This window comes from Diabrotica virgifera, chromosome 6, assembly GCF_917563875.1.
Source record: "Diabrotica virgifera virgifera chromosome 6, PGI_DIABVI_V3a".
NCBI classification, from domain to species: domain Eukaryota; kingdom Metazoa; phylum Arthropoda; class Insecta; order Coleoptera; family Chrysomelidae; genus Diabrotica; species Diabrotica virgifera.
In genome coordinates this window covers 68,939,292-68,952,507 of record NC_065448.1, presented here as the reverse complement: position 1 = coordinate 68,952,507, position 13,216 = coordinate 68,939,292, and the positions used below count along the sequence as shown (strand labels likewise).

At 34.1% G+C, this 13,216-nt stretch overlaps 1 protein-coding gene across 2 annotated transcripts in view; it reads left to right on the top strand.

Moving 5' to 3' along the window:
- LOC114326046 (uncharacterized) overlaps positions 1–2,374 on the top strand; it is a 63,147-nt gene extending 60,773 nt beyond the window's left edge. For both annotated transcript variants that reach the window (XM_028274246.2, XM_028274248.2), the window contains exon 3: positions 2,136–2,374. In XM_028274246.2, the coding sequence (XP_028130047.1) occupies positions 2,136–2,284 (149 nt within the window). In that variant the 3' untranslated portion in view covers positions 2,285–2,374. The remainder of the gene's footprint in view (positions 1–2,135) is intronic.
- Positions 2,375–13,216: the final 10,842 nt, after the last annotated feature.

Genomic DNA, 13,216 nt, shown 5'->3' with positions numbered 1-13,216 from the left:
AACAGGGTATATTTTTGTCTTATTACCCTGGCCTAAAAATCGCCCGTCTGTTATCGGCATTAGAGAGTACAAAAAGGTATTTTTTTTTTTTCATTTACGCAGGTACACTAATATTATAGAAGTCGAGTCCTCGAAAAATGATGGCGGACAGTTATCTCAGGATTGGGATATCTTAAACAAAAAAAATCGTATTGCATTTATAAAAGAAGTTACAATTTGACCGAGAAAAAAAAACAAATATTTTACCATGAAAAACTGAAGAAAAACGGGCGATTTTTTCACAGATTTTTTTCAAATTTCCTTAAAATATTTTCTTTTTGCAGAAATTTTCACTAGCGCTGGTAAATTGTCACGTAAGAAATCGTTCTTTTTCAAATGCTGTACGATCTTAACTGTCCGATTAACTGTCCGCCATCGGAACTACTTTTTTTCGAGGCCTCCATTTTGGTGCCCTCTACCATATTAGTAAACGTGCATAAATGAAAAAGGATATATTTTTTGTATTCTCTAAGAATTAGGTATTAATATATAAAAAGTTTATGTTCATTTTTAATAAAGGTTCTGAGAAACAAGTCTTATAAAAATGCTTATTTTTGGCCTTCTAAAGTATACTAGTACCTTAAAGTTTTTATAGATCTTGGCAATTACGGGTAGTTTTCACCCTTAAAAAATAAAAAACACCCTTGGTCGCAACATATATTTTGAAGTAGAGGGTAAGGTGAACGTAATCCCAAATTTTTATGCAACTCCATATATTCTGTACAACTTGCGAGGTTTGACCCTATTCTAAGCTTCATTTGGATTATATTGTTGATTATTTCATTCATTGGAGATTCTGACCAATAAAAAGCTGCAGAAATAAAAATTAAACTGATTATTTTTTAATGATTTTATCTTCCAATCTTATAGTAAGATATTTGATTATGTGTTTAATTCTGTCCAGTCAGATTAAAATTATACTGGAAATTATCTACTGTAGAATATTACCGATATAATTTTTTTTAACTAGATTGTTTCTGTTTAATGGCAACCAGTTTCCTAGTTTTGACAACTGTCACATTTAAGAAAATATCCATAATATACGTATTAAAAAATAAGAATATATATATATAGATAAATAAAATATAAATAGATAAAAAATAAGAATAAATAAGAAAATAATGCTTCATTTTTACTCAAATTTGTTGTCATTGGTCAATTGCCACTCGAGCCCTGCGGGCTCTCGCGTCTATTGCCAGACAACAAATTTTCGAAAAACTGTCGCATTATTTTCAATGTATTCTCACTCTCTTGTGATATTATACCCGATAATTTTTGATAATTTCCCGTCGTCAAGTATATTACGTCAGATTCCCTTCGTTGCTATGAAAAAATACATTCAGTGACATTAATGACAATTAATGTTTTAAAAATTATAAAAGTGATGACTTTCAACCGTCAAATATTTATAATAACTGTGTGTTTAATTGTATTAATTTTTACTTACATAAGTAAATTACAATAAAATTTTGGTTTTGAACAGTTTTATTCATGAAATAATCGCAACAAATTGCACTCTATCTCTAAAATTAATATATAATTTTTGCCCTCGTAACACTTTGACATAATTTCACTCGCCGTCGGCTCGTGAAATTAAAACTGTCATAATGTCACTCGGGAAAAATTCAATAATTTTAGAGCTCTTGTGCATTTACTAGTGATTATTTCATTCATAAGAGATTCTGACCAATAGAAAGCTACAGAAATAAAAATTAAACTGATAATTTTTGATAATTTCCCATCGTCAAGTATATTACCTCAGATACCCTTCGTTGTTATGAAAAAATACATTCAGTGACATTAATGACAATTAATGTTTTAAAAGGTATAAAAATGATGACTTTCAACCGTCAAATATTTACAACATCTGTGTGTTTAATTGTACTAATTTGTACTTACATAAATAAATTACAAAAAATTTTGGTTTTGAACAGTTTTATCCATGAAATAATCGCAACAAATTGCACTCGATCTCTAAAATTATTATAGAATTTTAGAGCTGTTGTGCAATTACTGCTGATAATACTTTATAATTTTTAAAAAGTTTTAGGCACGAATATTATACATACTAAACATAAGTTAATTTTGTTTTTCAGGTTCAACAGAACCTGAGAAAATATTAACGACTGCTAAGGGATTCGAATGTAAAGAAGTCGAACAAGTTAAACCCCTTAAGTTCAGGCGATGGCCGTGTGAGAATAAGGAAGAATGGGAGAAATACTATGAGAAACAAAAAACTTTATGAGGACTTAAAACCTATACCCTAACATTCGGCATGAATTCTAAAATTAAATTTAGTAAATTACATGTTTTGAAATAAATTTTTGCAAGTTGTCGAATTTGATTTTTAAACCCATCTACAAACCATATAGTCGGAGAGATAGAAGCGGATTTTGTGCGTGATAAGTAATATGGAAAAACGATACGGGGATATGTTGAATTAGTTGTGTACATCACTTTCACCAACGGCCGGAAACCAGAGTTGGGGCCGAGGGTAGTTATAAGGGGTCAAAGTCGCGGATTTTATTATTTTTTTTATGCCGCTTATGATCGAGATAGTGCACCAAAATTTGGGAAAAAGTAGGTCATGACGTAACTAAGTAAAATCTCTAGGGGCGGAACGCTGCGTGGATGCCAAAGGGGTGGGGGTAGGGGTGAATATAAAAAATATAAAGGGTTTTTTTGCGACGTTCTTGATTGAGATAGTAGACCAAAATTTGGAAATAAGTAGATCATGACATTACTAAGTAAAATCCCCAGAGCCGGAAACCAGTGTTGGTGATGAGGGTAGTTATAAGGGGTCAAAGTCGCCGTTTTTATTATTTTTTTTGTGACGCTCATGATCGAGAGAGTGCACCCAAATTTGGGAATAAGTAGGTCATCACGTTACTAAGTAAAATCTCCAGGGGTGGCACTCTGCGTGGCCGACAAAGGGGTGGGGCAGGGGTGAATACAAAAAATATAAGGGGTTTTTTTTGCGACGTTCGTGATTGACAGAGCGCACCAAAATTTGGGAATAAGTAGACCAAGACATAACTAAGTATAATCCTCAGAGCCGGAAACCAGAGTTGGGCATGAGGGTAGTTATATAGGGTCAAAATCGCTGTTTGTATTATTTTTTTGTGACGCTCATGATCGAGATAGTGCACCAAAATTTGGGAATAAGTAGGTCATGAGGTAACTAATTACAATATCCAGGGGTGGAACGCTGCGTGGCCGATAAAGGGGTGGGGGTAGGTGTGAATATAAAAAAATATAAGGGGTTTTTTGCGACGTGCTAGATTAAGATAGTGCACCAAAATTTGGGAATAAGTAGACCATGACTTAGCTAAGTAAAATCCCCAGAGCTGGAAATCAGAGTTGGGGATGAGGGTAGTTTTAAGGGGTCAAATTCATAGTGTGTATTATTTTTTTGTGACCCGGCACAACATTTGTCCCCCACGCAGCGTTCCGCCCCTGGAGATTTTACTTAGTAATGCCATTATCTACTTATTCCCAAATTTTGGTGCACTATCTCGATCACGATCGGCAAAAAAACCCCCGTATATTTTTATACTCACCCCTGCCTACCACCCCTTTGTATCCAAAGCAGCCTTCCGCCCCTGAAGATTTTACTTAGTTACGTCATAACCTACTTACTCCCAAATTTTGTTGCACTATCTCCATCATGAGCGCCACAAAAAAAAATAATAAAAACCGCGATTTTACCCCTTATAACTAACCTCGTCCGCCACTCTCGTTTTCGTCTCTGGGGATATTACTTAGTTATGTCATGGTCTACTTATTTCCAAATTTTGGTGCACTATCTCAATCACGAACGTCGCAAAAAACCCCTTACATTTTTTTATATTCACCCCTGCCCCACCCCTTTGTCGACCACGCAGCGTTCAACTCCTGGAGATTTTACTTACTTACGTCATGACCTACTTATTCCCAAATTTTGGCGAGCTATCTCGATCATGAGCGTCACAAAAAAAATAATAAAAAACGGAATTTTGACCCCTTATAACTACCTTCCTTCCCCACTCTGGTTTCCGGCTCTGGGGATTTTAATTACTTAAGTCATGGTCTACTTATACCCAAATTTTGGTGCACTATCTCAATCACGAACGTCGCAAAAAACCCGTTATATTTTTTATATTCACCCCTACCCCCACCCCTTTGTCGGCCACGCAGCGTTGAGCCCCTAGAGATTTTACTTAGGTACGTCATGACCTACTTATTCCCAAATTTTGGTGCACTATCTCGATCATGAGCGTCATAAAAAAACGCAACTAATTCAACATATCCCCGTATAGTTTTTTTCATATTACTTATCACGCACAAAATCCGCTCCCAGCTCTTAGACTAATATATACTAGTACTAGACGAAGCAACGAGGCACTAAAAAGCCCAAAACCTACCAATTTTGTGCAGTAAGATGAATCATAGTCAACCTTTTACATTCGATTCGAGAAAGTGTCAGGCAATTTTGTGAACTAGATTGACCTCCGGCAAAAATTTTTGTGCATAAGAAAATACATTTTTAAAGTGCATCTTGAAGAGATGGAAAATGAAAAATTTAGAAATCAGGAAATATTGACGGAAATGAATTTAATTTTTATACCCTGGGGGTTTTGGAGGCCATTGAACACGAATGGTCTCCGTGGTACTTGGTGCCCAGGGTGGAAATCGTCGCTTGGGACGCACGAATAATTCGCGAAATGAAGATTGGATCGAAAAACTGAAAAATAAGTAAAAATAAAAATGTATACCATTTATATATGTTATATTATATATATGTTATATTTATATATGTTTTATATATGTTTTATATTAGTATTACTCCTATAGAGTAACTAGGTCCATTATCCGTTGGAACTTTACCACGCTGCAGACGGGGGTTGTGAATTGCATAGTGTAGAATTCCTTCCCTTTAGTCTTCACTGCAGCATCCATTTGGCTTGCATATTGTAGAAGCCTTGGAGGTTGTCACCAGGAAATGGGCCAATAAAGTTTTTCAATTAAAAATCTTTTAAAAATATTTAATTTACAAATATTTTTATTAGGTTGAAAAACTTAGTCTTTTAAACTTAGTCTTTGAAAAATAAGTATCCAGTATTTTTCAAAATTCAATCAAATGACACTAAACACGACCCCTTACTCCACTTCTGTGGGTGGAGTGGGGGTAACTTTAAAATATTAAATTGAAAACCCCATTTTTTATTGCAGATTTGGATTGCTTACATAAAAATAAGCAACCTTTGATAGAGACATTTTTTCGAATTCTGGATAGATGGCGCTATAATCGGAATAAACGGATTATCGTGAAACCATACATAAATGATACAGAGTTGAGATAAAGTATGAAACCAAGCAAATATCTTTGAAACGAAAAGAACAATATTTATGAAACTTTGCATGCAAGTACAGTGACGCAAAAAGCATCTGATGCCATATTTTTTGTTACTACTCCACTTCCGGTTTCACCGGAAATACCCTTAACTTATTTACTTTAAATAAGACACCCTGTATTTTTTGCAGATTTTAAAAGAACTTGTTATTTTTAATTCATACATACCAAGTTTAGAAGAAAAAACTATTAAAACAAGAAATAAATATTTTTACAGTTAAAAAAGAGGGGAATTTATTTACGTTAGACCAATGATAATAAAAATAAAATAAAAATAATTTCAAATGTTGAATATGTTTGCTGTTCACCTCCTGACAACGTCCAAGTCTATAAATAAATTCGTGAGTCACTTTTTGCAAGATTTCTCCACGTATTAGTTCACATTCATCAATTATTATTCTTTGTCTCAAATCCTGCAAGCATGTTGGTCGCCTAACGTAAACACGTAATTTTAGATAACCCAAAGAAAAAAATCTAACGAGTTGAGGTCCGGAGAACGAGTGGGCCACTCTATGAATCCTCTACGTCCAATCCATGAATTTGGAAAATTCACTTCCAAAAAATGAAAATTCACCATAACCTATTAATTATCATTAATATTTCAATACGATATATTCCACTTAAATGAAGAATTTTTAATATAACTTATTTCTGTCAATTAGTTCAGTAACAGTTTTACCTACTATACTAAATTCAAATAAGTTATGCAGTGCATGTAAACAACAATTTTAGTCTACAGTATAGATGGTAGGTACTCGTTTATTTCCTATTACGTTGTATTAATACAAAAAATTATCTACAGACACTTTTTAACAAATTTTCTCTACCAAATTTGCTATGTCTGAATTAAAAATAACAAATTCTTTTAAAATCCGCAAAAATATATAGGGTGTCCCATTTAAATTAAAGAAGTTAGGGGTATTTTCGGTGAAACCAGAAGTGGAATAGTAACAAAAAATATGGCAACAGATGCCTTTTGCGTCACTCTACTTGCATAAAAAGTTTCATAAATATTGTTCTTTTCGTTTCAAAGATATTTGCTTGGTTCCATACTTTATCCCAACCCAATAGAAACAGTTTAATATCTCGAGAAATACACTTTTAAATAAAAAACCAAAAATACGTGTTAATATTTTTTTAAAAACCTGTCGAATAACATCAAACACGACTTTCCACTCGACCCGCTAGATGTGGGGTGGAGGGTAACTTTAAAATCTTAAATAAGAGTCCCCATTTTTTATTGCAAAGTTGGATTCCTAACGCGAAAATAGGTAACTTTTATTCGAGACATTTTTTCGAGTTATGGATAGATGGCGCTATAATCAGAATAATACTATTTATTAGCGCCATCTATCAACAATTATTCTAAAAATGTTTTGAATAATTGTTACTTTTTTAATGAGAAATCCATATCTGCCATAAAACATGGGGTTTCGTATTTGATTTTAAAGTTACCCCCACCCCACCTCCAGGGGTAGAGTGGAGGGTCGTGTATGATGTTATTGGATAGGATCTTAAAAAATATTAAACACTTATTTTTTGGTTCTTTATTTGGAAGTGTATTTCTCGAGATATTAGACCGTTTCTATAATTTACCTATGGTATCACGATAAAACGTTTTTTCCGATTAAAGCGTCCTCTATTCACAATTAGAAAAAATGTCTCTAATAAAAGTTGCGTATTTGTACGTAAGCAATCCAAATCTGCAATAACAAATGGGTTTTCCACTTAAGATTTTAAAGTTACTCCCACCCCATCTTTAGGGGGTGGTCGTGTTTAGTGTCATTGGATATATTTTTGAAAAACACTAAACATATATTTTTCAGTTTTTCGATCCAATCTTCATTTCGCGAATTATTCGATCGTCGACGTCGATAGGCGCCGAGTTCCACCCTGGGCTCCACATACCTCGGGGACAATCGCTGTGATGAAATTCGAGTTCAGTAACCTGCAAAAGCCCCAAGTATAGAAATTGAACTGATTTCCGCCGATATTTCCTGAGTTCTAAATTTTTCAGTTTACATCTCTTCGAGATGCACTTTGAAAATGTATTTTCTCATGCACAAACATTTTTGCTGGAGATCAATTTAGTTCACAAATTTGCCTGACACTCCCTCGAATCGAATGCAAGAAGCTGCATGACGATTCATCTTACTGCACAAAATTCCTAGGTATATGCTTCGTTGCCACGCTTATAAAAAAAAACAAAATTTAGAGGCCACTAGATATTACTGTACATAACCATGCAAACAAGTGATATCTGATTTATTGGTGTCGCTAAAGCGCTTTCATCACTTCTTTTTTTTTTTCTTTAGGTTCCATCTCCTCTCATGAGGTTTGGACCAAGAAAAAAAAACGTAGGAAAAAAATTTTTTTAAGACAACTGGTTCTTTAATATATTATTCCCTATGCTTCCTCGAACAACGTACCGGCCATCTGGTTGCTGAAACAGGTTGCGTTCATTACTGTGCAGCACATTTGTACAGGTAAACATCGAATTTAAAATTATGGTAAGACGAAAAATTATTTTGTCATTACTTTTTAAACATTATTAGAAATATGAACTATAATTGCCAGACATTTTTGTGGTTTAAAAAGTAATGACAAAAAAATATTTCGTCCTAAGATAATTTAAATTCAATATACAGGGTGATTGATGAGTGTGATAAAGCTCAGTAGATCCGCTATAGTAATAGATAGCGATAAAAGTTGATAACAAAAATTGTAGCCAACTTTCAGATTTACATTATGAAATTAGTTAGAATGTTACAGGGTGTTCAATAACATGGTGGCATACCAAACTTATGTTTTTTTTAAATAGAAAATCCCATATTTTATTTTATATTCAAAATTCTCTTAACCTTGCCATCACAAAAATATAATGGTTTGTTATGTTATATAGGGCTTTTACAAAGTTATAACCAATTTTGTATGAAAAACGTAGCAAGTTCAGCTCCCTGTATAAATAAAAGTAAGCAAACAGAAATGGTTCATTGGTGCTATATTTTTTAGTTGGTTGTCAAAATTTAAAAAAATGGTTGATATTGCTAATTTTCCTTATATCGAATACAGGGCGAGTCAAAACGCAAGTACATTCTTTTCTCAGAAATTTTAAATGGAACACCCTGTATTTTATATCACCATCGAAAAATATCATTACCGTACTTTAATTTTTGTATAATATTCCCTATGCCTAAATTTGTTAGTTTTCGAGATAATTTCATTTTTCAGAGCAAGTTATTAATTAAGGTGTTCTATTTAAAATTACTGAGAAAATAATGTACTTGCGTTTTGACTCATCCTCTATTCGATATAAAGAAAATTAGCAATATCAACCATTTTTATAAATTTTGACAATCAACAAAAAAATCTGGCATCAATAAACCATTGCTGTTTTGCTTATTTTTATTTATACAGGGAGCTGAACTTATTACGATTTTCGTAGAACATTGGTTATAACTTTGTAAATACCCTGTATAACATAACAAACCTTAGATAAAAAACAAAATATAGGGTGTTCCATTTAAAAAAACAAAAGTTTGGTCTGCCACTATGATATCGAACACCCTGTAACATTCTAAATAATTTTGTAATGTGAAGCTCAAAGTTGGCTACAAGTTCTGTTATTAACTTTTATTGCTATCTATTACTATAGCGGATCTACTAAGCTTTATCACACTAATCAATCACCCTGACTTTGTATTTACCTGTACACGTGTGCTGCGCAGTATTGAACACAAGCTGTATCAGCAGCCAGATGGCCGGTACGGTGTTCGAGGAAGCATAGGGAACAATATACAGTGCTAGTCAAAAGTCCGTACCCCCTCGTATCTTTTGAACGGTTATACTTATAATAGTGGAATTTGGAGGGAGGAAATAAACGGATATAGGCTTCTTAACTAGTCATGACAGGTGACGTAATAGTGACAGATGACGTTACAGCGCCACTACGACAGATAATTTTAAATGGGACCTTATGGCAAGTGATACCTCGTTTGAAAGGTATTGAAAATACCTATCCAGTCATACTATTTTTTTTGGGTTTAAGTTGATTTTGATTTTGGTGAATAAATTAAATAAATATAACATTGTAGTTTCGTATTTAACTAATAAAAAGTCAAATGTCCGCCTATGGTTTTTTTGTCAAAAAAGTTGACGTTTTTCAGTTCTCTAGTAGTTTTTACGTCAACGTCAACCTTTTTGACAAGTTATCATAGGCGGAGGTTTGAATTTTTATTAATTAAATGCGACACTACAATTTTACATTATTTCATTTATTCATCAAAATGAACTTAAACTCAAACAAAATTAGTATGACTGAATAGGTATTTTCAATACCTTTCAAACGAGGTATCACTTGCCATAAGGTCCCATTTAAAATTATCTGTCATAGTGGCGCTGTAACGTCATCTGTCATGATTGGTTAAGAAGCCTACATCCGTTTATTTCCTCCCTCCTAATTTCACTATTATAAGTATAACCGTCCAAAAGATACGAGGGGGGGTATGGACTTTTGACTAGCACTGTATGAAAGAATCAGCTGTCTTAAAATAGTTTCTCGAAAACGTTGCTAGCTCTTAGACCAGTTGGTGTCTATCATGATTCAGTCAATGTGTACTCTACGAGCTCCCTAGTGGGAAAGTTTTGGGGTAGTTCTGATTTCTTCTATTATATATGGATTTTGGGCTGCTAAAATCCGAATATGAGGTTTGCGGACAAAATTTCTTGCCGGAACATTGAAAAAATCGCGAAAAAAGCGAAAAATTTCAGCTTTTTCCGCTTTTTTCTCAAACCTCGAAAACTATTAACTTTTAGTAAATGGTCTGTTAACAGAAATTTAATTACTTAAAATTATCTACAAATATCACTATTTACTTTTTTTTAGACGAACCGTTCGGTCTAAAGTGCAAGTTGAATATTGCCAATTTTTAACGGTCTCGGCAAAACCTACTTTTTACATTCCAAAACTTTAGTTTTTATTAGAATGCTGTAATTTGATAAATTTCTCCTAGTTTTCTGTACAAATAATAAATGTTAGTTCATAATATGAATATGGTATGTCTCTTCTTACAGCTTCCATGAATCCATTCCATCCTAAAATACCGAGAATGTCTCTGCTTTTCCCTTAGAGCCACAGAAGATTAGGCACAGATAGAGTCACAGTTTCAGTTGGTGTGAACATTCCTTTCGGATCTACTTTCTGATAAACCTTGAGGTTTTCTCCTTTCAAAATGTATTAGTTGAACAGCTCTCTGACTTCCATAAACCTCAGGTGCGGGTTTAGTTTTTAGCCGAGGAATGGATTGGTTAGGAGCTATTGCATGTTTTGGTGCAATACAAGAAATGCCACCCATGACGTAAAAAGTGTGGTATCCGTCGATTGTATGTACGTTAACCTTTTCTCTCCCAATGCTGTATATATACATATGTTTTTGAAAAAGTGGGTTTTTTCTCCAAGCCGCCGTATATATACGTTCAAGGTGTTATGGTCTCAATTTACCAAAGCCGAAAATATGCGTTGCTTATAAAGTTTTAGACTCATTGGTGTCCCAATACCGTAGAAATATGTCCGAAAATGTTAGATTATTGTTCCCAAAGCCTCAAAATGTTGGCACCTAAGACAGGTCATGCGGATCCATTGCCGTATATATTTGTTTCCATATTTTAGATATATGCTATATTGTAGCACTGGTGGCAACGGTTATAGGTAGCTGCTAGAAGGTGAAGCGTTTGTAGCCACAGAAAAGAACAGAAAAAAAAAAAGGAAGCGAATCGAGATACATCAGGTCGGCCTTTGCGTAGTGCCATGTTTTGAGAACCACACAAAAGAAAACTTTTAATGTTTTGCTCTCTGATGAGTACTTTTGAAAAGAAAACGTTTAAGTCGGTTAAAAAAAACTCATTAAAAAACATGTTTTGGTCAATTATTTTTGTTTATTTATATTCGACGTATACATAAGGAAATGGGACTCTAAGTATGAAAACAACTTTGGGATTGAGGGATCAACATGTAAATTAAGGCCTGGCATAGAAAGGGTTAAAGTCAGCGTTTTCGTACACCTGTTGTGTAAAGCACGTCTGGTCAATTTTTTGCGGACCGCCTGCGATTGCTGACACTTCCAGATAAGCAACGCGCTTGCTCAAAGTCTTGTAGTGGCAGTAAGACCCAGATAGTTTGTCTCACCATTATTTGCAGGGTTGGCCGTTTTCTCTACACAAAGTACGGCTCAAGAAAATAGGTTGATGTAGTTTTCTCTTTGGGGTTTTGTTTATCCTATACAGAAGCTGTTCGCCTGGAAGTGTCAGCATTCGCAGGTGATCAGCTTTACACAGCAGGTGTACTATAACGCTGATTTTAACCTACATAAAATCGACGAATACCACACTTTTCACGTCATATGTGACATTTCTTGTATTGCACCAAAACATGCAGTAGATCCTAAGTAATAATCCATTCCTCGGATAAAAAAGAAACCCGCGCCTGAGGTTTATGGAAGTCAGGGAGCTGTTCAACTAATTCATTTTAAAAGGACAAAACCTCAAGGTTTATCAGAAATCAAGATAACAGATCCGAAGGAAATGTTCACACCAACTGAAATTGTGACTCCATCTGTGCCTGATCTTCTGTGGCTCTAAGGGAAAAGCAGAGACATTCCCGGCCTCTTAGGACGGAATGGACTCATGGAAGCTGTCACAAGAGATATTCAATACCTATGAACTAGCATTTATTATTTGTACAGAAAACTAGGAGAAATTTATCAAATGACAGCATTCTAATAGAAAATAAATTTTTGGAATGTAAAAAGTGGGTTTTGCTGAGACCGTTAAAAATTGGCAATTTTCAACTTGTACTTTAGACCGAACGGTTCGTCTGAAAAAAAAGTAAATAGTGATATTTGTAGATAATTTTAAGTACTTTAATTTTTGTTAACAGACCATTTACTAGAAGTTAATAGTTTTTGAGATTTGAGCAAAAAAACGGAAAAAAGCTGAAATTTTCCTATTTTTTCGCGATTTTTTCAATGTTCCGGAAAGAAATTTTGTCCGCAAACCTCATATTCGGATTCAGCACCGCAAAATCCATATATAATGAAAGAAATCAGAACTACCCCAAAACTTTCCTAGTCAAAACACAATTTTATTGAATCATCATAGCGATTGTATGCCGTGGCTTTGAATTAATAGTTTTGGAAAACTGTAGTTGAAGCACCCTCTGAGATTATTTAGCCAGGAAACACCTCTATTACCTCAACTTCTTTGTATTTATACTTTCTTCTGTATGATCAACTGTACCAGGTCGTAGGATTCACCGCTCATAACATAACCCAAATATAGCAACTTTCCAATTATAATAGTGTTTAGGACCTCTTTTGTTTTCTCATTATTTCCGAACTACGTTGTTTGAAACTCTGTCCACCGAGACTATCTGAAGCACTATTCTGTAAGGATTTCGAAAACCCTTAATCTATCTGCGATCTGTTTCTTTAGCGTCCATGCCTTTACTACATACAACATTACAGATACTACGTAATATCTGAAAAGCCTGATGCTTAATCCGATCGACAAAACTCTTTAACACAAAAGATTGTTTACACTTAATGGAACAAATAATATTTAAAACTAACCTACGTAAATTCGATAGTACATAAAACAAAGCACTAAAAATATGTATGGAAACAATTAAATCCACACCTTGCGAATCCTCAAGAGAATGAAAAATGAGGTGTCAAATGCAAGCTTATAATCCAGGGATGGTACTAAAAGTGATACATTTGACCTAGGCTT